This window comes from Haliotis rubra, unplaced genomic scaffold (genome assembly GCF_003918875.1).
Source record: "Haliotis rubra isolate DU_JTF1 unplaced genomic scaffold, ASM391887v1 Scf39, whole genome shotgun sequence".
NCBI lineage: Eukaryota > Metazoa > Mollusca > Gastropoda > Lepetellida > Haliotidae > Haliotis > Haliotis rubra.
In genome coordinates, this window is record NW_025767068.1 from 40852 (window position 1) to 68549 (window position 27698).

At 39.1% G+C, this 27698-nt stretch overlaps 2 protein-coding genes across 2 annotated transcripts; both read left to right on the top strand.

The window, feature by feature from the left end:
- The first annotated feature begins 1377 nt into the window (after window positions 1-1377).
- LOC124286668 (ras-related protein Rap-2a-like) lies at window positions 1378-2058 on the top strand. The gene has a single exon (XM_046723072.1). It carries the CDS (start codon window positions 1378-1380, stop codon window positions 2056-2058), a length of 681 nt encoding a protein of 226 aa, XP_046579028.1.
- An 11119-nt stretch (window positions 2059-13177) lies between these two features.
- LOC124286741 (mitotic spindle assembly checkpoint protein MAD2A-like) lies at window positions 13178-26662 on the top strand. The gene is made up of 5 exons (XM_046723164.1): window positions 13178-13273; window positions 15410-15556; window positions 17806-17926; window positions 25211-25311; window positions 25774-26662. The coding sequence occupies exons 1-5, from the start codon at window positions 13204-13206 to the stop codon at window positions 25938-25940; spliced, it is 606 nt and encodes a 201-aa protein (XP_046579120.1). The 5' UTR covers window positions 13178-13203; the 3' UTR covers window positions 25941-26662.
- The last annotated feature ends 1036 nt before the right edge of the window (window positions 26663-27698 follow it).

Sequence of the window (27698 nt, forward strand, 5' to 3'; positions counted from 1 at the left end):
TGTGTCTGTGTGGGGTATTCATGCTTCACTGCGGAATGGTATCTCAGTGAGCTAGCACTATAAAACCATCTTAAATCTGGGCTAGCACAAGCAGCCGCACATACACATACACACGCATGCACGTCGTCATATGAGTGAAATATTCTCAAGTACGACGTTAAACCCAATTTCACCTCACCTCTTGAAGAAACGGTGAACAATGCCGTCAATGACTCTCTACGAGACCTAACTGTGCCTCTTAGGTTTGCATTGGCAGCAATTCTGATAAAAAAAACTCCACCTGTTCCTGACAGTTATTCAACTAAACAAATGTCTTCAGTTTACCCTTGACTTACCACTTGGAGATATTGTTTGGTCCACCTGAGGGCGGACGCCTGGAACATAAAACTACAAATTCCACATAGATACAGACTTTTCAAACAATATTCATAACTGGATGGCTCAAATCTTCCTCAAACGCAACAGTTGTAAGACCAAAGTACTGATAATCTGTACTGAATCGAGTAGAAGACACAGGTCTGACACCTCGGTGATCAAGATCCGGGGTTGTATCACTGAAATGGAGGAACGAAGTCATGGTGTTGTGTTTGACTCTTCAAAGTATGCAAGACAGCAGAAACACCATGAACTCATTGCTCATGAAAACAAGTATTTCGAGTATAGCCGAAAAATGATCGTAAACATACATCATATAATGTGATAAACCCAGATGACCCTGGTACTTGAACCTCTCTTTTGGTAAAGATTTGGCATAGCTAAGTTGATAAATGCAGATTTGACATTGTCGATGCACCAGCCTATAATGAAACACAACATTTTGATATATCTCAGACTGTATAATAATTTCACCCTGCTAACTTCCAAAGAGACTTAACTTAATATAAAACCTTAGGGTGTGCAGCAAAATATGTTAGACTTATTTAAGCCAGACCATATTATGCGTTTGGTGAACTCGCTCTATCTGTATTTTCTTGAAGTTGCGCTTCTGTAAAAGTTTTGCCACGTGTATTCCGCCCTGAGGTATTTTCAACGATTTTTGAAAACAAATTAAACTGGAAATTTATTTAAAAAGTACTGATATAAAATACGTCCTAGGATTCGGACGTACCTGCTTTATTTATTTTGTCCGCAAGTGTTTAGATCGCTTCTGATATCGACAAACTGTAATATATTTAGTTAGTGTCACAACCGTTCAAACTGTTGCCAGGGTTTCAGTGTACCGTCAGTGGTCTGTAGTGCTGTCTGCACAAAATACGTCAATGACCGTGGGATGGTGTGAAAGACCGCTGTATGGGTCAAGTCTCAACAGGTATATAAGACCGCTGTTTACTCAATTTCTCAGACAAATCGAAACTGTCTTTGGAAGTTCATTTAAGGATGGCTCAAAGAGTACGTTCATTTAATGCTGGCAGCCAGGACCAGGACGAGAACCTCTGCCTTGTAGTCCTTGGAGCTTCTGGAGTAGGAAAGACAGCTATTATTTCTCAATTTCTGGGTCAGAATTTCATCACAGAGTATAAAGGTACGTTCGAGGAGATCCACAGGCGCACATATGACTCATCAGGATTGAATTTGACAGTGGGAATAGTTGAAATCATCAATGGGGATGCTGTTCCCACGGTAAGGAAGCATGCTATTGCAAAAGGGGATGCATTTGTTCTCGTCTATTCCGTGGATGACGCAGACTCATTTGAGCAAATTTACTCTTTGCGAGATCTCATTCTGGAAGAAAAGCAGGAAAACAATGTTCCCATTTATGTGGTTGCCAATAAGATAGACATTGCAGAAGAAAGGAAGACTCCCATCTGGCAAGTTGCGGACGCGATTGTTACAATAGACTGGGGGCACAAGTACACCGAAGTGTCAGCTAGAGACCCCACGCAGATTGCTGAACTCTTTGAAAGTGCGCTTCGACATGCTCTCTCAGTGTATAAAGGCAGGTTTCTAATGTCACCGAGACGAATGATAACACCTGCGTATCTTTTGTCAGTGATCAGGGAAAAGCTCCGTTTAAACAGGAGAACAAATCCAGATCGGGGAACAAGATGTAAGAGATGAAGTTTGAGTTTCAGTGTATGCACAACCGAAAAGGACTTTTCCTGAACTGAAAAGCCGTGGATTACGTTGCACCATCGTGCTGAAGGATGTCCTTGATATTGCACTTTGTGTGTTCATTATGTCTTGTGTGTGCTCATGAATTAAAACAATGTATGTAAGTTATTATATTGCTAGTTATAGAGTTATTGATACATGTAAAAAGTATTGAAGTCAATCCTAAAATGAACATTTAAAAACTTGTCACTTGTGAGGTGCATCACGCGCATACTTTTGTAATGGTCAAATTGTTTGTGTTCTACATTTACCATGCCATATGGTTCACATTGATGGGTGATGCCAATCAGAGGAAAGGAAGTATCCTGTCTGGCAAGTTGTGGACGCAATTGTTACAAAAGACAGAGAGCACAAGTACACCGAAGTGTCAGCTAGAGACCCCGCGCAGATTGCTGAACTCTTTGAAAGTGCGCTTCGACATGCTGTCTCAGTGTATAAAGGCAGGTTTCTAATGTGACACCTGCGTATCTTTTGTCAGTGATCCTGGAAAAGCTCCGTTTAAACAGGAGAACAAATCCAGATCGTGGAACAAGATGTAAGAGATGAAGTTTGAATTTCAGTGTATGCACAACCGAAAAGGGCTTTTCCTGAACAGAATGGCCGTGGATTACGTTGCACCATCGTGCTGAGGCATGTCCCGGATGTTGCTCTTTTGTGTATTCATTTTGTCATTTGTGTGTTCATGAATAAACACAATTTCATGCCTGTTATAGAGTTATTGATACATGTAAAAGGTATGGACGTCAATTCTAAAATGAACATTTAAACACTTGTCACTTTTGAGGTGCCTCACGTGTATATTTTTCTCAATACCAATTACTGTGTTACGGATTTACTATGAAATATGGTTCACATAGACAGATGTGTGATGTCACCAAGGCAAGTGTCACAGACACACAGACACACGCCACACACCACGGAACAACACAATATACACGCATCTGGTTTGATTGCTTGCTAACTTATCTTTAATTCAGCATTTAGAATACACACAGCGATACACTCGGATTTCTTTCCGCAATATGGCTGACAAAACACAGACAGACTTCCAAACTGTGAAAAGATATATCTATATATATTTGTGTATTTATCCCATTTTAATTGGCGTCTTGGTACTGTTATACGTGCAGTCATGGAATCGCGTTTACAATCAGAGACATACTCGACAGTCTCGTTTGTTGTAGACTTACTCCCTTCAGTATGGATCCGGGTTAGGATTTCATTTAATGTGTGAATCTTGATATCGGACATACCATGCTATTATGTTATTTTTGAGGACAGGTCTTCACTGTATCCCTTTAAATATCTATAAATTAAATTTATCTTTAACAAACGTAGGAATCTATACTCTACAGTCAAAAAATGAAAGGCATAGGCGTTTTATATTGCCATTGGACGTTTTGAAGCAGGGGAGTTCCAGCCTGCCGTTGCAATACAGATCAACGTCCACCAGAGCACCATATCTCGATTATGGCATCGAAATACCCGCTTCAATTCGACCAGAGATCGTCCCAGAAGTGGAAGGCCAAGAGTGGCCACTCCTGCTCAGTACACCGATTCATCCGGGAGTTTCACCAATGTCACCGATTTCCTACAGCAACAGACACGGCAGGACACATGCCTGGTCTTCGATGAATTTCAGACCAAACTATCAGAAATCGTTTGAGAGAAGTGGAAATTCGAGCATATCGACCAAAGTTGGACCTGTCCTGACACGACTGGTCACCGACAACGATGTATCCAATGGTGCAACGGGGTACAGGCATGGAACCTGGGGAACTGGCGACGTGTTTGGTTCAGCGATGAACTGCTTTTGCTCCTACAACGACGGGATGGGTGACAACGTGTCCATCGACGTCGACACAGTCATTTTGCGCTGAACTGCGTTCGACAAGTGGACCGATTTGGTGGGGTAAGCGTCATTGTGTGGGGAAACATGTCCTGCACCGGTAGATTATGGCTAGTGGTGGTTCAAGGCAATCTTACATTGACTAAATCCTGCGACCTCCGTTCCTCCTTTTCAACCGCCAGAAGGAGCTGTTTCAACTCGACAACGCTCGACCCACACAGCTCGTGTTACAGGTGCATATTCCACGAACGTCAATGTCCTTCCCTGGTCTTCCAAATCGCTGGGACGAACTTGATCGACGCGTCCGTAAACGGCACCATCGTCCTCAGACACTTGAAAACTTGCGAGTGAGACAATATTCCCGAAACGAATCAGTAGAACCGGTAAAGTGGTTGCAAATACCTTTGGTTGGAACATGTTGCTGTAGTAGCTGTAATCAGAATATTTTGGATATGCTTGCTAAAAATGGAGTCCATCACTTCACTTTTCAATGTTGTTTGATGCTGACAGGTTTGGATGATAATTAGGTGCAGTTGGTATTTCCAATATTAACACTATTTCATAAGCCGACGGTACCTTCATTTTGAGCCAAATTTGATAAATTTTCACATTCGTGGCATGAATACAAATGTACATAAACGTTCCTGAGTAATGATGCTGATTTAAAATAGCATTGGTTCCATGAATTATATATGATTTAACTTCATATTGGCGGTCTTTACGTTGAAGCAAATGAGCCTTCTCTAAATTCACGCCATTTCAAACTTTAACCCCTATATGGGGATCTGTATGTTAAAAACATTTACACTTATTCCATCTCTCGGAATAGATGTAGAACCATTTATTTCGGCTGCTGCACTCGACAAATCTGTGATACGTCTTCAGATTCCATACTCTGGTTATAAATACATCTTGCATTCCTGATCTAATGCAAAAGAAGTGGGACACCCAAGTAGGTATCAATACATTACATCAAACAAAACCAACTATCGGTTACACCTACTTGGGTTGTCAGTCCAGATTTGAAGAGGTCATTATGCAACGATGTCGCATTGGCCACATCATGTATACTCATCAATACTTATTATTGTAAATAGTATTAGACTGACTGACTGACTGACTGACTTAGTTTGGTTTTACGTCGCTTTTAGCAATATTCCAGCAACATAACGGCGGGGGACACCAGAAATGGGCTTCACACATTGTACCCATGTGGGGATTCGAACCCGGGTCTTCGGCGTGACGAGCCAACGCTTTAACCACTAGGCTACGCCACCGCCCCAAATAGCATTAGAATTAATAATTGCAGTTTAATTTGGTTTGAATGAATAAACAACCTAGACTATTAATAGTGGCAATACTTTCAAAGGGGGTTGAAGTAGTGTGAAATAATTGTCCCCCTGAGAGGGTATATAAGTCCAATTTCATTCAAGGTATTTTTCATACAACATGTTTTAATAGTAGAATATGTCTTCATATAATCTGAAACTCTGAGTACAATCGCCAACGGCTAAAGGGATGGTGTTAATTCAGCTGGGATCCAAGCAGGTAGCAAAGTACTGTAAGACGCCATGGTCCCTTGTATTATCAGATTGTGTTTTGGTTGATTGGAATGTCACATTGATTGACTTTTAGTTGTTGTGGGACACAAAAGTTTAAAGCACTGAGTGTGATTTGAACTTGCATCTTGCTTAGGCTGTGTAACTTTGCCTGTTGAGGGTGAGCTGAGGAGGTGCGCTAGGGAGTTACTTCCTCTTTGTTATGCTCTCGGTTTGCCGCTTCTGGTGTAAGACTGTGGCATTCATTCGAGTGAGTTCTGCATGATTGCAGTGTTATCTGAAAGGCCGTACTGAGGTGTGGCTACTGTCATATCACGAGCTACGGTAAGCAACATAGAGTTGCCTCCCCTGATACCACACGGTGGTGTCGCCTGTAACCACATGTCTCGGCAGTAAAGATATATAGTCGTCAACAGAAGAAGTTGTGGAAACTGTTAAACTGTTCTACAGTACTATATTGTCGTTCGAATGCAATTCATTAAGCTTGAGCGGTTTGGTTTCATTTTGACCCAATACAAAAATGTAATATTGTATTAGAAATCTGTCTTGTCATTCATTGTAACCTTGCGCATTGTTTACTCAATATAGTATTGAAATGGGAATTGTTAAACCGTAAAACTAGCATGGTGATCTTTTTTCAGCTGCTGGCGATCCATACCCCGTTTTATATTGCATTGTTCTGACAGAAATAACATTCTAAAGATAAATGCTAGTTCTAAAGTCTGTTTCTGACAGTGATATGCTAGAGGTTATTGACTGCCCTTCGTTGCCAGCTATTAATAATCTAAATGTATTCATTATGTATTTAGATCGTGTATAGTCACAGTGTGCGAAATAGTTTCAAAAAGTTACTAGCCCACAAAATAATTCACTAGCCCGAAATTTGAATGTAGACAGGTTTCATCATTAGGCTGCTGATATGATGAAGTTTTTATCAGGCCATAATCCTGCATGATTTAAAAGTGTGTGATAACTTAACAAGTCGGAAGGAGTGATATATTTACAAAATTACCCCATGAAAATTCACTAGCCATTCGGGCCAGTGACTGTGGGGATTTACTGGCCCGACTGGATTTTTACTAGCTACGGGCTAGTTGGCCAGTGGCTATTTCGCACACTGTATAGTCACGACATGGCTGAAAAACTGCATGTGACTTAAAATGTGAACTCACTCACTCATTTAGTGAGTGAGTGAGTTAATATTTAACGTCACATCGGCAATATTTCTGCCATATCGTGACGAGAACATTTGCTCACTCATTTAACTACAAGAAGGATCAACATTTGGAACCTTGTGTGGATGAGGAATAATGATCCATTTATGATAAATCTACTTTTACTTTGAAAAATATAATTCTTAAACTTGCTTTTGTGCTGTATCATTGCGACATTGAACATGGACACCAAATTTCTTTCAAATGTATGAAATATTCTTTGTTGCGAAACAGATATATAAATATCCTTACCAAACATTTGCCAACATTTCCGATGCAGAGAAGTTGTTATTGATTTGTTACAATCAAACAGCTCAGTCAGTGGATGTTCATGAAATACGTGTTTCAGTAATGTTGATACTGAATGATCTTGTCTCTCTTGTCTACTCTGTCATATTCCTACGTTGGATAACAGGAAGACAGATGCCGACGTAGATAACATGTTCTTCTAAAGCTACTTGAACGTCAAATGATTTCAAAGAACAAACCTACATCTATTGAGGAGAGATGAATAGCCGTCTGTGTGTAGCAGTAACAGGTGATATGCTGCTACCTCATGAATCGCAAATATCTAACCTTCAATGGCTGGCGAAGCGGCTGTTACTTTGGCCTGGAAAATATCAGACTTTAAACCGTTATCTCATATGAACATCAGAAATAATATTTATTGACGGTGGACCCTGTGAGGCCAACACGTTGCACAAATTATATTATGAACTATATTTTGACTTTAGGTCTTGGCTCTTTTTGTTTGTAAAATATCGTTCGATTGTGAAATATGTCCTGTTTATAATTTCCCTAGAGTCTTATGCCCAGAAGGCAATGGCTCACGGACCAATCTGGTAGATTGATGAATTGTTAAATCATTTCTGCTTGAGCATATCATCCCAGTACTAGTATCCTTGGTGTTGCAAGTCGGACAACCACTTGTATGTAGCATTGTCTTTATGATACTCCGTGGTAGGTGGGTCACTTCTAGTTAAATGTGTCAAGAGACAGCAAGCGACTAACTTACTAATGTTGATACATTGGCTGGACTCCCTGTTTCAGTATCTGTCCACAGGTTACTCAGTTCAAGCAAAGGACCGGGATCATCTTCTAGAGTTGCGAGTTGAAAACTCAAGGTGTCACACATTTGAAAAGTTTTACAATGCGTCAAAACTCAGACGTTATTCAAACCAACACGTACCTGTCTTCCTTCATCTCTCCATCTATACCAAAAACTATCAGAGCAAGGTATTGCTGCCTTCCAGTTGAACAATATGTCCCAAGCCCACTGAGGTTTGGTCATGGGGTAAATTCCTGCAAACACCCATTACTTGTGCTCACTGTGGTGAGAAAACACATGTGACTTAAGATTGCGATAGCAGCTTTCAAGGTCACATGCAACCATAATAATAATATACATTGCTGATTATGAAAAAACATATAAACAAAATTATAAGCGTACCCTTGTGTCATGTAAGTTCGATCACTTAAGAACTGTCGCTGAATTTTCAAAGTTATATTCATATAATCTTATTTTCGAATCTCTTACCTCTAAACTTGTTTATTTATGTCAAACATTTCCAAAATCCAGGTATTTTTACTGCTTTTCACAATCGCGGCATGGCCACCCTCTCACTGTCAACACAAGTGACCCAGAAAGCTACGTCACACAAGTTCGACCAAATGATTGGCTGGCTTGTCGCGTAAACAGGATGACTTGTATAAAAGATGTCTTGTGTCAAATTCAGAGCTAGAGCAGTCCCAAGTAATTTTATGGTATTTATGTCCATGAAACGTTCATTTTGTGTTTCAATTCTTCTAAAAACGATGATAAGTCACAAATATTTAGCTTATATAGAAGTATTATGCAGGGACGTATTCTTCAGGCTCATCGTGACGGGCATCAAACCATGAACTGGCTTGCAGAAACGTAAATGTGTTCTGTGCTGACATGTAGGGTGGGTACATTGTGCCAAGGTTGTATTTATCAATGAGGCAATAGCTCGAACATCATCAGGTACAAATTGACGGAAATTCTCAAAAAGCATTAGGTTTTCTTGACAAGGATATCTGGACATGTCACAATTAGACCAGCAACGCAAACAAACAGAAGACAGGTGTGCTGTCAATTTACTAAAATTTGAAATAAATACTGTTTACATTTTATTGGATCTGATAAAGTTACATTATTGATCTAGGGTTAAAAAGTAGTTGTTTGCTGAATATGAGCTATAACTTACGTTTGGTAACTTGACACGAAACATTTTCCGCTCCAAACGAATGAAAGTGGTGTCACCAGGAGATCAAAGCCTGCAGATACCGTAAGTTATCGCTACTATATCGCGACAATTACCATTCAAAATGGGCGATCGAAGTTTCATGTCGATCGAACTTGTGTGAATTGACGATACAATCGCAAATCAAAAGTGCAATATTTCGTACTTGGGTTCACTTCCCTCGAAACGAAGCACCCGGGATACCGAACCCAGTCAGAGCGGGTGGGTGTGCAATCAAGTGTAGTGGCTGGTTCATTTGCCGATGCCCTCACGGCAGTAACCTCCCAACACTTAGACCCCATATCTTAGACAGCTTAAAACAACAACATTTCTGGTTCAGTGCACAACTAATCCTCAAGCTGATACCTATTTCTTATAATGGATCACTCCAGTAGAATCAATTAGACAAGACGTTATGTTTATTCAGCATATTTATTACAAGTTAATAAATAAATAGTAAATATTAAATATGGTACTATGTTGATCATGTCCACTGCATTTCCACAATATTTCCCTAAAATATAATATTTGTACATAACTTAACATTTAATTTGAACTTAACATGTAATGCTTACTAGTCATTATCATGACATCCTTGGCAGATTATGCACAGCATTTATTTGATACAAAATTTCCCTAACCAAGATGAAGCAAATGTCCAACTGCATAAAGGAACTGGATGTGTTTTTTCTCAGCTTGCTGAAGTTGCTGCTTCAGTCTTTCCAATCTGTTGTCAATTTCGCGATAGATTCTCTTTCTGATGTTAGGATGTGGGTGCGGCAGGATGCGGTTTTTTCCTTTAGAAATCCTTCCAAATTGTTGTTCGTTCTTGGGCCGTGAGTCTCATAGCGGTTCCATAGGGCAAGAAGGGAATCGCGCATCGTAGTTGATCCAGGTGCTCACCATGTAGTCCTTGAAGTCTTCGATTCGCTGTGAGTCAGGAGAAGAGTTCATCACATCACAATAGGTATCAGAACAGTTGACCCCTTTCATCTTGTGAGCAGATATTCAAATGAAAACATAGCATGCATCTTTAAACTTAATTCCGCTTGTACAGTTCATATCATTTACTTCTGAATACAAGCTAGGTCTCCTCAGCAGGGAACACTAATTAGGACTGTTCCATTTCAGCCATGGGTGTTGTCTAATTAATCCCCTTCATTAGTGTCTAAGTTATACTTGTCTAAGATATGTCTGTCTTAAGTTTTGGGAGATAACCCTCACGGCTCATTTTGTTTGTGTATATAGAGATGTTGGGGTTTGTAAATACATGCTCATTTTTTTGTGTATAACATTTTGCAATCAACGAGCATAACATGTCATGCGTACAAGTATCACACCTGCCTGTCTGTGTAATTACATAATGTGACAGAGACCGAACTCGGGCCATAAATCAATGCGTTTTGTTTATGGTGTATAACCTGATAGGCGTTAAGTTCAAATTGCATGTGGTCAGTGATCGAAGTTGTGTATTGAATATTGTCATTAGCAGACAGGCAGGCAGACACCTAGGTGTCAATAAAACAGACATTGAGTTTTGCCTATGACAACGACATATCTATACCACAGTTAGAAATTCTGCCAAGGCTAAATAATGACAAGTATCGAACTGAGAAAGTGACTCGGTAGGAAGAACGTGTGGTGAAATAGACAAATGAAATTATATAAACAGTTAAATCGGTAATCTACTGTAATAACATATAAAAAGCTCGCGCCTGTGAAATATCAACAAAACATTAGAAAAATAGCTCACATCAAAGCCTTCACCGATTAATCACCACCAGCGAAGGTTTTCCGTCTTGAGATGTCGAACGCCTCACTGGTTGACACATAGCTGAGTAGATCTAGATCCTAACAAGGTTATTTTATGTAATGGGTAGATTATTTACTATTTGTTTTGATTAGACTACTCCTGCTCACGACCTTATAATCCGGACATCCCGCTTCCAAGCTGCGCGAACCTATTTCACTGCGTATGTGCTATGAGCGCAGCCCAGCTGTTGAAACCGCTTTTCACCCCAAGCGCTGGGGTGAATTTAGTGAATCGTTTGAAATCCGATTTCGCGGGGTTTTTTTCATCGCGTTATTTTTCAACTTTATAAGTTGAATTTGCATTTTAGACAATTTGTATCTGTAAGTCCATACCGAAAGGTATCAGAATCTGCAAAGTTTTGTTTTACGTTGCATGTGATCTTTAAGAAATGCGTCAACTGTTCTGGTCAGCATTCATCCTCATCAAAAGAGTGTCCAATGTGGAAGAGAGAGCTGCAAATTAATAAAATCAAATTTACCCAGAACATTAGCTTCAATGATATTAGGAAACTCTTAACCAGAGGACCATCTTTGGTAACGGCTTCTATTGAATGTCAGACAGAAGTGACATGGACAAAGTCCACCCACCCTGAACTTCTCCCAATGGATGAGTTATTACCTCATGGGGAGTCTGCAACACAGACTGCTGAGGTGCTGCCATCGTCTTCAATGTCATCTCAAAGTTAATCAGATTCCATATGCTCAAGGACACTGTCTGGAACAACGAAACACAATCAATAAAACGTTGAGTCCATACTAAAAACAACCCCGTTTCATCGATGACACCACAAATGCTACGTGAAACTAATGTGAAGCAATCCGTGAAAATGAATCGAAAGATTAACAGGATGAACCAAAGCGATAGACAAGCTGGTTGTTCAAACAATCAATTCCAGCTTTACAACAAGTTTGGATTCCTTGACGATATGGATGTTTATGAAAACATCTGTCATCGGACAGGGAATGTATCGCCTTGTCTATTATAGCCCTGTCTCACTTAATACAAATCTTCAAACTGTTTGCTGTTCGTCTGACTCTTCACATTGCACTGACACTGTGCGACTTATATATCCCTTCTTCTAATATTCGACAAAAAGATCTTCAAAACTTCCTAAGCCATGGCTCATCATAGGGCGATCTAACGGACACGACCCGCGCCCGCGCCCATACTATCCTTGAGGAATTCATTTCCGAAAATGATTTATGTATTTTCAATGATTCAGCCACTAAGTTACAATTTTAAATGCCAAGACTCGACGCGCATCTAAACAGAATAAGCGTCAGTCTTGGAGGAACTATGTTTCCAAAATAAATTCACGCACACCCATGTCAAAGGCAAAGGTTCCAAGCCTACTGTTTACTATCTGAGGGATGGTGATAAAAAATGTATTAACTTATAAAACCGACATAGAGAAAACAAATGACGATACTCTTGCCAAACATTCTTCATCATCAAATTATGAGTTTCAAAGGTATTAAAAGCAACAGGAGAAGAAAAGAATAAATTTTAACTCAAGGCAATGGTGAAGACTATAACGAATTATTTTCGTTACATGAGCTCCATACCGCCCATGAGCAAGCTCATGATACAGCAACAGGCGCTGATAATATACACTATCAGCTCTTGAAGCATTAGCCTGAATCATGTTTAGAAATCCTTATAGAAATTTTGGTCAAATATAGACTTCAGGGAATTTCCCACTTTCGTGACGTAATGCCATTGTTGTCTCTATTCCAAAGCCTGGTGGGAATCCTGCTGATTCTTCAAATTACAGACCCATATCTTTAACAGGTTGTGTCTGTAAAACCATGGGACGAATAGTAGATAACATATCAATTTGGTACCTGGAAACCACAAACCTAATTACTAAAAGCACCACAAACACCATAATCATGGCATATCTCGAAGTAGTAACAGAGCAATGAATAATACACAAAAAGAACACATAAAGTATTTATGTTGATTTGGGCAGAACAATGTGTCATGAAGCCTCTATGTGTGTGTGTGTGTGTGTGTGTGTGTGTCTCTGTGTGTCTCTGTGTCTCTGTGTGTGTGTGTGTGTGTGTGTGTGTGTGTGTGTGTGTGTGTGTGTGTGTGTGTGTGTTGATAAATAAGGCTTAAAAAATAAGGGGAAAATAAGCCTTAAAATCCTGGGTCCGCTCTTGAGTTTATTTAGAAAACTTTTCTGGGAAATTGGTGACATTAATAGGTAATAACTATATGTGTAAATAAAACTACAAAGATGTTCCAACAGTAAATAACGCCAATAGTATCTCGGTTTGGGTTCGATCTCGGTGCCTTCTATGACATTCTGAGGAGGTTTGATGACGAATTATTAGAGTTAACTCCCTTTGTAAATAGGAGGCGCTGTGGTTGCAGCGGGAGTTCAAACATGGCGGGTACTAAAACACAGAATGCGATAACTTTGAAGGGATCTACTGAAATTGTCACAGAATTCTTTGGTAAGTTGGCGTAAATGAATTTTCAAATAAAGAGAACATACAAGAGCCTCTGTAAAACGTGTCGATTGATAATAGACACTGTAAATGATTGATAATCGATTTACATTAAGGAACAGAGCCCTGCGGTTCGAGGTTGTATCATGTATGGCAACAGTGTATGTTTTATGTTTGCTGTTTCCATGAAATGATGTATTGCAATGATTGTTATTATCTTGTAGTTGCGACACGAGTGCATTTTACTGTACTCAGCTACTTTGCAATACCACTGTACCCACATTGTCAGCTGGTTTACTATTCAGTAGTGGAAAAAAATACCTCTTTTCAGATATAATTAGCGCTACTGGGTTTCCCTAACCCTAACCCCTAACCCTAAGGATCGTAAAGGGTGCCTAACCCTAAGGATCGTAAAGGGTGCCTAACCCTAAGGATAGTAAAGGGTGCCTAACCCTAAACCTGAGGATCGTAAAGAGTGCCTAACCCTAAACCCTAACCCTAAGGATCGTAGAGGGAGCAGCGAGCGCTGCGCCCGGTATAGTGCATTCAAGCCAAATCGTCAATGCGGATGATGCAGGTTTCTGTGCACAGCCTCCCTGCTACACAGTGATGCACTGTAACATATGAACTGGCTTCGGTTTTTGGTTTGTGCAATATGGTCTCGTCTGTTGCATAGTGTACCAGGTATATTTCTGTATTCTGACAGTTATATTTCTGTATATGGGATACATATCTGTAGTACCCATACCCAGATTCACTTACTTCACAATTGTTAAGGGTTAGTTATCTTAATCTCATTTCAGATCAAACATCAATAGCTGTTGGGTTGGATTTGGGTTAGCTGTATTTTGTTAGGAAATAATAAATTCTAATTTAAAGCAACTCCATACAATTTTATGATGTTACAAGCTTCACACATTGATGCTGCACATGTCCATCACAATAAATAGGTAAGCAGATGACTAAGTAAATGACCCCTAATTGTTTCTGATTGCAACCTTGTTTCTATGTCAAAGTTAGAGTAACTCTTTAGCCAAGTTAAACTTCAAGCAGGCAGTGTGGGAGTGATCCCCAGTGTGGTGCTAATTGAGATCTCAAAAAGAGTCCCCAGTTAGTGCACTACTGTCAATATTTCATCTTGCTTGAAGCAGTGAAAACAATTCCTCTGAATCAAAACTAACTAGATAATTACACACACATATGTGCACACCCTCGCTATTTTTATCGACATCTGCTGAAAACAATCTTCTGCTCTTAAGAGTAAGAGGAATAGTTTCATAAAACTGTTTGAATTTTCCAAAAACTTGATCCAGCCATGCATGCCCAAGGTCTATACTAAAGAGATGATTTTGTTATAAGTTTCTAAGTTAATGTTTTGAATGAAGTTATTTTTATTTTGCTTAGGATAGAATGGCATTTATCAGGCTTTCACTAAAGCATGTATTGCATGTACTGCCTGTACAGTAAGTATTTGTCACATCTCAATTACAGTACCATTTCAGGTAGAGGACTAAACCCCAGTTATGTGTTGACATGTATAAAGGAACTTTTTATCTACCCATATACCTGATGTAAGTTCATGTTTCTGCATCATAATATGAAATTGCTTTATATCCCAGACAGAATGTTTGGCAGTATTAATTGAGGGGCAAATTTTCATGTTTTATGAACAAACCCTTGCAGAATTAACCCTTGCATTAGTTTTAACAGATAAAGATTCTAGATATGTATTTGATCTACACTGATTTACCTTGGAAGTTTGGAGATTCTGGGGTAGTAGTAGTCTCCAGCAATCCATCATTTCTCTTCGGCGGTGGTGTCATGATTATTAGATGGGCACTCTATAAGTTGGTGAGTTAAAAATGAAACATACAACTTTATGAATGACAACTTCTTATTTATTGCATAGAGCGACGTTTCAATGTAGATTCGCACATACATCCATAAAGTTGTATGTTTCATTTTTGGGTGGTGTCATGGATCGAGTGTTAGACTTAGATATCATTATCCTTTGATATTGCATGTTTGTTCATTATATCAACCACTGTATTGTGTGTTATGGCTGCATGTTGCTGAACGTGAAGATAAATAAAAGCCAAAACATGTTTTAAAAGTAATCATTGTGATTTCTATTATTTTCAGAGTATGGCATCAACAGTATACTATATCAGCGAGGAATCTACCCACCAGAATCCTTCACTCGAGTTCAAAACTATGGCTTGACCTTGCTTGTGACAACTGATGATGATCTTAAGAAATACCTCACTGAAGTTATTGGTCAAATTAGAGGTACAGAAATAGAGCTGTTGTCATATATTTTGCTGTAAGATGATAGATATTGTGATGTTATGAATGTCAGTAGGCTACTTGACTCTTGCCCAGTGGCATCTTTCCTCTCCTCATAGGAGACTAAATCAAAGTGGTTGGAGTACACCTTTAGTCAGCAAATAGCGTTTGACAGTTGTCATTAACTATGTTAACAGTGAGAATTCCCTCAAACATTTATTATAACAATCTGTAGGTCACAGAAAAACATGGCGGTCTCTAGGGATGGGTCTTAAAAGATAACACTCATATAAAATATAAGATGCTTTTACATTTGGTTTGTTTTTTGATGATCATGAAAAATATGTAGAAGAAAATATGGATGGTTATCGAACAATATACCGGTATCTTATAGGGGAGGGTCAACATGGTCAATACTTTGTATACATTTAGTACATTATAACCTCTGATGCCATGACACTGACCTGCTATGATGTCACACCGGGATGCTATGACATCATGCCAGAAAACCTGATTGCACTCCAGAATACCATGATGTCTCTCCTTAGGTTTGTAATGTCATTCTTGATGGTACAAGGGTCGAAATTAACGGACGCTAAATGCGTTTAAAAATTCATAATGGCATTAAACTTATACCAAACTTATTGCCAATCACATGCATATTTTTTCGATTCAATGATGGCGGACCTTAGCAACCCCGTGCATTTGTCAAATTTGGCATTTATGATCGAATATTGTTACAAAAATATAGTTGCAAGCAACGATGAGGGCTCCTTGGCTTTAGTTCTAACAAGCCAATTGTGTCTGTCACATATTTGGTGAAAGTTGTAATAGTTTAGTTAATATGAATCATTTCACTGCTAGTCTTTGGAGATACATTACTGCAAGCAGTAGTTATAATCGACACTAACAGCCCACTTGTACAGGTACAGTTTGGTCGAAATCGGACAGTTGGTTTGAGAGTTACGGATGTTTGAATTGTATTTCAGGGCTAGAAATCATTGTCCAAAATGGAGCCAGAACGCATTTTTGACAGGCGAGTGGATCTTCCAAATACAGCCGGGGTCGCAGGGGTCATGTAGCTACGGTCAAAACAATTAGTGTTCTGGAATCACCAAGACTTCATCTATCATACTGGCACTTTTTGTGCAGAATTTGCACATTTTGGGAGCAAACTACTCAGAAAACTGCTGAAAAACATGGCCAAAAACTGAAAACAAAAATAACTGCCAAACGGTACAATTTAGCGACTTGACCCATCCAGGCAAAATCGTTGGGAATGTGCATCTGTACAAGGGATTTGGAAGTGTTTGAATAATTAGTTCTTGAGATATTTGTTCTCAAACTTTGAAATTGTGGAATTATTTTGAATTATCTCCCCTTTACTATTGGGCCTAGAGATTTTTAAGGGGAATATCTTCACCTCGGTTGACATCTGTGTGATTTTTTGTAAGTCATTCAGAGGATTGGTTTAGGAGGTATGTTTGGTACAAAAATCGGCGGAATAATAAATAATGATAATAATCCGAACGCTTACAATAGGTCTCCTGCCTTGATGTAAGGAGCCCTAATAATATGATAACAAACTACTTAAAAAGGAAGTGTGAAATGGGAAAGTGGTGAGGAATAAGCAATTATTGTATGTTTTTGCTTATTGAAATTTCATTTAGCTTGTAGCTTAAAAAGTCACAAGCAGTCTTTTGCTTATGCCACGATAAATCGATGCATCACTACTTTTTCTGAGGCGATACAATTATTGATACATTCAAAACTGTATTGGAATTTAGTTTTGAAAGTATCAGTTTAAATATGTTTATGTATCATTTACATTTTGCAATTGTATCATGATTTTTTATGTTATGAGAGTTATAAATGATTATTATTCATGCACAAAGATGGGAAATTAGAACTTTTTAATCTCTGAGAATCAAAACTCTTGATCTTTTCATGGACAATAAAAAAACATAAATCCGCGCAAATAGGTATCGTGATACATATCGAATCATGACATGGGCATCGTGATACGTATTGATTCATGAAACTTATGTATCGTGACATCCCTAGTGCAATAGCATTGCTATAGTTGGTTGCAAAAGTATGTTGCAATTGACTATTGCTATCGCAATAGTTGTTTCCCCCTCAATAGTCACCCTTAATGATAATACCCACAAGTGTTGATTTGGTCATGTTGTGTGACAGTAGAATATCACAATGGCAAACATTTGAACCATGTTGTGTGTGTTTTGTTGAAGACTGGCTGCTTGGTATGACAGTGCAGAAGCTAGTTCTTGTCATCAAGAGTGTCTACACAAATGAGGTCCTGGAGAGATGGCAGTTTGATGTTGAGTGTGATAAGACAGTGACTGCTGACACGTGAGTATTTGTTCATGTTTTGTGTAATGTATTTCAAGGATCCTGGCAGAATAGGGGGCATTCACTTGGTGTCATGTGCAGTTTGCTGTAAGTTTCTTAGCAGCAAAGATCAGTAGCAAACTATAAAATGTCTAGATATGAATCCTGTGTGACACCTGGTTGTTTATATTTGGATTCAAGCGTGCTGTAATTGATCACTTGTGATACCTCTCTGCTCAGATTTTTTTTATCTTTTTTGGGTGGGGGCATTTGAGTAGCCCAGTGGATTGTTTTAATCCTTTAATCTTTAAAGCATTGGCTTGTAACACAGAAAGCCTGGGTTCGATTCCCCACATGGGTAAATGTGTGAAGCCATTTCCGGTGTACCCCGCTGTGATATTCCTGGAATATTGCTAAAAGTGACAGAAAACCATACTCACTCACTCACAGTACTCTGCTCCTTGGACCATTAATCATGTTAATGGTAGATCAAATTGTAATGATAACACTTCATTTTTATCCCCTTCATTGGTGACAATATAATAATAAATTTCAAGTTCACACATGCAACTCACGCACACCTGGCTGTTCTACTAGCAAGTGGTCCCCCTAAGTAAAAACACCTGGCTGTTCTACTAGCAAGCGAAAAGCTGAAAGTGAAAAAATAATTATTTGGGTGTCCAAAATTATGAGACAAATCATCTGAGTTGGTTTGTCGATTTCATGTGATGGTGCAAAATTTGGTTTTGTTGCAATTTTGGTTTTGTTGCAATTTTTGTGCCCCGGAACGGGTGACTGTATTCAGCGGCTTCTGTCCGTACATATGAACGTCCGTCCGTACATCCAGATTCTTGTTAACACGATATCTCATGAACTGTTGTACCCAATGTCTTCAAATTTGGTGACAGTCTACATTGGGGGATTACACAGACACCAGTGGATTTGGGTGACCTTGACCTTATCTTCAAGGTCACCACGACACTTTGAACACTTTTCAAACTCTTGTTAGAGTGATATCTCATGCACTGTTGTATCCAATATGTTCAAATTTGGTGACAGCCTACATTGGGGGATTACACAGACACCAGTGGATATGGGTGACCTTGACCTTATTTTCAAGGTCACCATGACACTTTGACCACTTTTCAAACTCTTGTTATAATGCAACATCTCATGGACTGTTGTTCCCAGTGCCTTCAAATGTGGTGACAGCCTACATTGGGGGATTACGCAGACACCAGTCGATTCCGGTGACCTTGACCTTATCTTCAAGGTCACCACGACACTTTTGAACACTTTCCAAACTCTTGTAAAAGTGATATCATGCACTGTTGTATCCAATATGTTCAAATTTGGTGACAGCCTACATTAGGGGATTACACAGACACCAGTCGATTGGGGTGATCTTGACCTTATTTTCAATGTCACCACGACACTTTGAACACTTTGAACTCTTGTTAACGCGATATCTCATGGACTGTTGTACCCCATGTCTTCAAATTTGAATGTAATAGAATTTGCCACTATGACTTATCTTGTAGCTACATCAGTGGTATTTTAAAACAAATTTCACATGTTGACAATAGAGCCACAAGCAGTCTCCTGGCGGAAACAAAGAATTACGAAAACTCTATACTCTGGTTAAGGAACTGTTTAACAACCAATTATACAGACATCACCCTGAGAGATGGGAATCATTTTCAGGAGTTTACTCTGGGACATGGTATTTCTTGAAGCAATTATCCACACACAGGGCTGGTTTCTCTGGACAGACTTCACAAATGTAGTGTGTCTCACGTCTCAGACCAGCCTTTGTGCGACAAGGTTTGGTTGGTCTCTGCTTATTCTCTGTGGGTGGCAGGGAAGTGAGGTGATGGAATTCCTGAACCTCACCGACTCTTGGAGTGCGGCCATGAACCCGTTCAAAGGCTTCACCAAGAAGACCAATCGTCACTAGTTCTCGGAATCGCAGGAACTTCATTGGCTCCATGCGGTTTGCTTTGTACATGATGTAGGCATTACAAGTGACATCTCGAGGACATGAAGGCGATCTTCTTGTACCATCCGATCGTCTTCCGTAGAGCTGAATAATAGGACAGCATTTGATCTGACCTGTCTATTCCAGACATGCCTTGGTTGTAGTCCCGAACTGTGTTAGATTTCCTTGACACTTTCTTATTCCTATTTGTGACATCAAACATCTCGACGCGGTGCATGCTGCTGATCATGAGGACGTCACGTTTATCCTTCCATTTACAGACAACCACAGATTTACAGACAACCATACATGTTCCCCCTACATCAGTTTGTGCTTGACAACATCCTTGGGATTTTCTTTTCGGTCGTGGCGAAGCGTCCCACAAATGTAGGTTGAACTATCAGTCATCTGTTTCACAAGACTGACAGAATTGTAGTTGTTGTCTGCATACAAGACATGTCCCTTGTCAAGATAGCCCTCCATCAGATTAAGAACAATAGCAGCAGACTGACCCAGGCCAAGATCATCAGTCAGACCAACTCCACTGTATATTCGGACTTTCAACAGTTTGATGCCATACTTGTGACGTTTGTTCTTGATATACTGGCGGAATAGCAGTATGCCTCGCCATAGTACCATGGACTCATCGATGGAGAGGTCCTTTCCAGGGTAATACTGTTGTGCATTACATCATTGAAATGATCGACAACAGAGTGTAGTTTGTACATGCGATCATTGTTATCAGTGTGGTTGTCAGCAAAGTGCCAGAAACGCAGAAGTAATTGGAATCGATTTCGACTCATGATACCAGAGAAGAAAGGTGATCTGTACATAACATTGGTACTCCAATAGTGTTCTATGGTAGGCAGGCTGTAGTGACCCATATGAAGCTTCAAGGCAATGAACTGTTTCATTTCTGTGGCATTAGTGGTCTTCCAGTCCTTGAGCCTCGACTCCTTTCCCAATGGTCTTTGTTTATTTCTGAGTTGGCCTGTCTGTTGGTTTCTGAGACCATGAGCCTGATCAATTCCTGATCAAATGAACTGGTACCTGCTTATTTCTTCCTCCAATTTGTGCTTGATTTGGGCAACCCTTCTCCTTGTATTTCCATGACCTCGTGGTATCCTGGTCCTTGCGCCACGAAATTCATGACGACCACGTGGTGTCTGTCATAATTCAGCAAGAGGGACAAAATCATCTCTAATTGAATCATCTGACATGAGAGTCAGAACTAAGTTCCACTTCAATACTGTCACTTTCAGCATCACTATCCATCAAATTGGCAGCTACCTCATCAGCAGACATACATTTACGTGCCATGTTTGGAAGTAACAAAGGGAGAAGTAGAATTTATGCTTATGTAATAATCACATGATTTGTATCTGGCAACGGGTATTGAACAATGTTGTTACACTGCCTTCATACAACTCGTAGTTGGCAAACATTGTAGAAAGAATATTTCACTTTGCCAAGCTATGAGTCATATGTTGGCAAAAGAACCAACTCACCATAACCTTCTTTTTTTTTAAAAATTATTTTTATTTACTTTACTTGGTTACAGTTGAACAAGATATGTGGGTAGAGTAAAATGGTACAGGTTGCATAATAAAAAGCAGACAATGTATAGTATATGGTACTGGGAATATAGATTAAACAACTGAAATGCTAGCTAATATTACAGATTTGAAAGACTAAAATATAAATTACAGGACTGCATCTAGGACATTCCATTTTCTGTAAACATGTTTCATATTATCGTTTTTCTTCTTGATAAATTTCTCAATCTCATAGACGTCCTTTGATAATGTTCTGTAGATGGTGAAGCTAGGTTTGTGTCCTTTTATATTCATTACGAAAATGTGGCGCTTTGCCAATAGTATCATGTGGTTAAGTAAGTGGTTACCACTGCAACAAAATAGAATATTTAGTTTGACATTTCATATGTTTTACCAAGGACTTGAGTTATAAAACATTTTGATGGTTGGACAATCAAGGTATACATGGTAAATATCCTCACTTGGAAGGTTGGATTTGTCTGTTACATTTCATAAGCACAATCAGCTCATTCCAAGTCAGGATTGAATTTATCTTGAAGACTCCAGGAGCTTAAGGTTCCTAACACACTAGTCATACCTGGTCAAACCAACCAATTGTCCATCTATTCCAGACACTATATAAAAGGAAGGTTCAATCTGTCATTTTATGTTTTGTTGAAAGGGCATAATTCTGACCGAGACCTTTTATGCAATGAATGGTAATTAGGTGAGATATTTACTAAACAGCACATTAATGTCATCTTATTCCGACGTTGCAAAATACACAAAACAAGCCATGATGTCAACTAAAATGTACTTTTTCAGTAATTTCATTACATTTGAAGATATGGCTTGTACTCTGCTAATAATGGTGCAAACTTAGTCCAAATACATCTACCGGAAAATATCTGAATCTAAGAACTAATTTACATATTGGATAGGGTCATCCATAGAGAGGGGCGGTGGGGTAGCCTAGTGGTTAAAGCGTTGGCTCGTTAGCCGAAGACCCGGGTTCGAATCCCCACATGGGTACAATGTGTGAAGCCCATTCCTGGTGTCCCCCGCCGTGATGTTGCTGGAATATTGCTAAAAGCGGCGTAAAACCAAAACTCAGGCAGTCAGTCATCCATAGAGAATACTACACGAGGTCTCATTACATACAATTATACTAAACGAGTGTCCTTCCTATGGTATCTGACCGAGCGACAGCTGGGTCAGATAGCATACGAAGGTCACGAGTTTCATTATAATTCGTATGTAATGAGACCAGAGTGTGGTATTTTATTTATTACCCACGTCTTACATGCATTAAATTGACAAAATAAGCGTATTTTTGTTAATATTTTGGTTTCAAACCGAAACCGGTTTCATAAAGAGGTTGCGGAAGAATTTTGTACTGCAGTACAATATTTGCATGGCGTCACACACTGTAATGGCGTCACTGCCTTGGTAACCGGCGATCCACGATGCATGTCAGTTGTCAGCGCCCTCATTACAGCCTCCTACAGTAAACTACTCCGTTGCACCTCATTTCTTGGTTTCCAGTTGCTTCATTGGCTAACATCACAGGTGGAAACATTGCATTTATGTTTTTCGACGGATATAATGTCTCAGTTCGACTCACAATTAAACAGCGACACGGCAACGTTCGCGATGTTTGCATTCCCACAATGCATTTAAGTTGTAGAATGAATGAATTCACGTGTTTGTTATGAATGAAAAAATAGTTACGTCAGAATGTGACCTAATTGAGAGGTCATCGGTTATCTAATCAAATCGTTAGAATCTCAGGTCAACGAGATACGACACTTGTGTGACGTACAAGATTTGTATGCAACTACCCATGCGTTGACCACGTGGGTAATAAAAAACGCTATTACATGCTTTCTCATGTAATAAGATGTTATATTCTTTTTTATATATTGTGATACTATTAAAACATGCCTGGTCACTTTGGGGATCTTTGGATTGGAATAGTTTAGTTCACCATGAACAAAACATAGCAAAAATGTAGCGTCCGTGTCCACAGCATATTCTCTCCAAATGATCTGAGTTAAAATGACCTATTGTTAAGCATAGTAGAGTTATGCCCCCTTATCTTTATACATGTATGACCTCTCTGTCGTTTTTTGACGTCATAGAGAAAAATCCATTTCCGAGTCATTTTTAAGATTGAGTGTATAACGTTATACATAAGCACACAAACCCATTTCGTGTGTGTGTGTGTGTGTGTGTGTGTGTGCGTGCGTGTGTAATTTTATAGCAATACGCAGATCCAGGACCATGTGAGCGCAATTATTGCATAAGGTTCACTTTTCAAACCTTATGAAAATGTGCGCTTGAAAAACTCAGCATCCAGGGGGTTAACTTCCAACTGATTAGTGACCTGAGCTATATGCACAGGACCACACTCCACCACAATATGGTGGGATATAGTAATCAGTTTGTAATCATTCGTAATAATTTCTTGTCCAGACGATATCTCTAACATAAGGCCTAAAAAAAAAAGCTTGTGGTTCCGATTTCCCGACCGACCCTAAATATTCCCGCCGAGCCTAACAATTTTACTCACCACATCATAAATTAAATTTATTTTCTGACACATGAGTAATGTAAAAATATTTTGCAAAAAAACCCAAAAAAAACTACCTACCTACCCTAGTTCTGAAATGTAGGAAATCGGAACCATAACATTTATTTTTTGGGGCCTAATCAGAAATTCATCCACGAAACTTTGTGCACTCAGAGAACAGGTTGTCAACTGGTGCATTTTGTTATTAAGGCTTTTATATAATTTTTTTTTATTTTTCCTGTTACTATGACATCTAGTTTGACTTAACTGACGGAGATGTGTTTTCCAAAACTACCAGCTGTTCTTCAAAATAACGCTACCTAAGCTGTTATTTGACAGAAATTTAGTTAATTGATGCTACTATGAATGAGGAGTCATCGGGCCATCATCGGGTCAAGCCGTAGATGTATCCAGGGTATAGTGGAGAGTGATCGTAACGTATACCCTGGAGATTATCGAGGATGGATGTTAAAGGCTGGGGTTCAAACCTACAGACAGATGGGGTGTGTCCTCCTTGCCTTGTCAAAGCTGTCTTTGGATGTAAAGCAATGCAGTATTCAAGTACATTCCGTGAAATGTCACAAAATTGACTTACTGGGTCATGATGAAATTAAGCTATTGTGTAAAGAAGTATGTTATAAAGACTCACTGGTAAAATGTATGTATGCAGACAGCCTATAAAACATACGTTATGAAAATATATTTCTCTTTTTCAAATCCAGATTTGAATTTCCCCCTGTATCAGTCAGGTGGTCAGAGGAGGTGCGTTTCCATAGAAACAAGCCTGTGAGTTGGCTAAAAGTTCCATTCAGGGTTTCATATTTCAGGCAGGCTGTGAAAATGCCCCCCTCCCCACTCCCCTGACCCCATGCTGTGCAGGTTTAGGGCTGTACACTTGTTTGATTGTGACATCACCATGTAGAAGATTTTATTTTCAGAAAATAAGTAAAATTTGAAATTTCATATATGCTAATCAATTTAATCACTTTAGTCATCAACTATTGTGAAAGGGTTGTCAGCACATTTACTCTAAGGCACTATCTATATACTCTTGGACATTGATGATTACCTCCAGTATCAAATTTGTCAAGACTGGGGATTCATCATCTCTGGACCATCATCTCTTGATGACTCTTGTTTTAGTTTATGATTTTAGTGTTATATTTACAATAATATTAAGAACATCCCAAACTGTGTACATTCATGTGCTTGTTTTACAGTAAAAAGGATAAATCAGACAAAGCAATCAAAGAAGAAATTCGCTCTGTTATCAGGCAAATAACAGCGTCGGTTACATTCCTCCCGCTTCTAGAAAGTGCTTGTAAGTTGACTTACCTCCTGCTCTGTTTCGATGGTGCAATTCAGGTTTGATTTGCATGTATAAAACATGCACTAACAGAGGTTTTGAAGCAGATTTTGTGATGCACATTTCACTGCATAGTAAAAGGTTGCATAACCATTCCTTTTCAATTTCTTATTCACAGTACTTGTATATTGCCTTGTAAATGATACCTACTTGTAATCTCCTTCATCATGTAGTCTTCAGGGGTCTTTGAACAATATTACCAACTTACATACATATTTGTAACATTTGTAACTGTATTCATATTGATTTGCAGAAAATGTAACATTCTTGTGTGCAGGTGGTATTTTCTTACAGAATATGAAGGTAATGTTATTGAAGAGATATTAGGCTCAGGCTAATTGCCAGTCCTTGCATATTTGACTCCATTCCTTGTTCTTGACCTTGATGTAGTAATGAACCCATTGCTTGTGCCTGCAGGTGTGTTTGATATCCTGGTGTACACAGACAAAGACATGGATGTGCCAGAAGCATGGGGAGAATCAGGGCCTCATTTTGTGGTGAATTCCGAGGAAGTCCGACTAAGGTCTTTTTCTACATCTATACATAAAGTTGATGCCATGGTAGCATACAAGAAAACAGACTGATTCTATGTCCATTACTACAGGAATGATTTTCCTGTCACTATATGCTGATGTAAAGAACTGTGAAGGCTAGTTAATGAAGCATCTATGAAGATTGTTTCAGGCGTGCTCACCATCCACTTGTCTGATGGGCCATGTAACAGGCAGGACTAGCATGGACAAGATGTGTTAATGGAATGAAGTAGCACTCGTATTCTGTTCCAGTACGAGTAACAGAGAATAACTGAAGCACATACAAGCTCATGCTACAGTGTCCACATGTCACCATTGAACAATATGTCATGCTGTCCATGACATCTGAGGTCTTGCAGATTGCTGTGCAGATTTGCATCCCTTCTTTTTGCCAGGATTTGCTGAAATGCCACCATTATTTTAACAGACTTCAGCCAGTTGTGATCATGAACCAAGACCACTTTAATGACATTATGCAAAGTGGTAATGCCCTGGGTTCAGGGCATTTACTCTCACATTACATGCCGTCATACCAGAATTCTGTTCAACTCCGCATTAATTTCAGCACCTATTACTTTAACAGGGTTGTGTATTCAGGTCATTCCTGTCATCTGTCATTTATCAGTCTAATTATGGTAATGCCAGAACAGTTTATCTACATTTGTTCTCTACATATAGGAAAGCCAATGTCCGTTCATGCAAACATTATAATCTTGATATTATTTGTGCTTCAGTGCATGTACATCAAGGCTTAAAGAAAATTACCTCTTTCATCTGTGCCTTTGTCATCCTTGGTTCATCTCTGCAAAGCCTTATTTACTGTATTTAAAAGACTGGTAAAGAAACGACACTGATCAGACTGAACTGTTCATCCCTGTGATGCTAAAACATAAGATGGTAATTTGTTTTGTAAAACGACTTTCCTGTTACCCTTGAGAACTTTCATGTCACTTGTGGCAGAACTGTATTTTCATGACAGGTCTGTTGTGTAAAATAAAATGTGCATCATAATACCTGAATTTTTTGTACATTCAGTTTATTTCACACAGGAACATAAGTCGTTTAAGAAAAACAGTTTACTCTGCTCCTTTGTTTTCTGTAACTGTACTTAGTTCAGGTTTACCTATGCACAAATGTGGGTCCAGTATGCACAAATGTAGAGAGTGGACACAGAAAACCTGAAATAGAGAGATGCACAAAACTACCTAGAGTGTACCTACAGTGCATTAAGAGTAGTTGTCATGGCCACTGTCCACATGACCACCGACTGATTCATTCCAAGCAATGAAGTAATTATCTGAACGTACAGTACACTACACCACTTCAATACTTTACAGGACCCTCATGTTACCAGCAAGGACCCATAAAACTTATTGGGGACAGACTTTTTTCAGAAACCGTAACAGATAGGGAAACCAAATTTGATAATTTGATATTTGTTTTCATGACATAAATGCCTTGATGGATTTAAAAACTGGAAACCGTGTTACAATTTGTTACAGAGTTATGGCCCTTGTTATGTGTTTCTTGACTCAGTGCAGGTTATCCCCAATGGGAACAGATTTTCTCATTTAACAGCTTATGTATCTCTATTTGTAGGAAGAATGAATAGTTGTCAAAATAGGAACAGAACACTGTGGTGGGGGATATTGATGACCATGTCTTCTTGTTTAAATTAAATATGTGATTATCGGAAACCACAAGTGGCAATATTAATGTCCCATTTATATTTCCAATGTATGTTTAGATCACAACATGCATATTAAAGTGACTAATCATGTGGCATGCCACAGAAGCATTGGGAGACTC

Excerpts from the sequence above, each read along its gene's own strand:
- LOC124286668 (XM_046723072.1), top strand. The coding sequence starts at position 1,378 with ATGGCTCAAAGAGTACGTTCATTTAATGCTGGCAGCCAGGACCAGGAC.
- LOC124286741 (XM_046723164.1), top strand. The coding sequence starts at position 13,204 with ATGGCGGGTACTAAAACACAGAATGCGATAACTTTGAAGGGATCTACT. Across the intron at positions 13,274-15,409 it reads AATTGTCACAGAATTCTTTG|AGTATGGCATCAACAGTATA; the intron begins GTAAGTTGGCGT and ends TATTATTTTCAG. Across the intron at positions 17,927-25,210 it reads AAGACAGTGACTGCTGACAC|TAAAAAGGATAAATCAGACA; the intron begins GTGAGTATTTGT and ends CTTGTTTTACAG.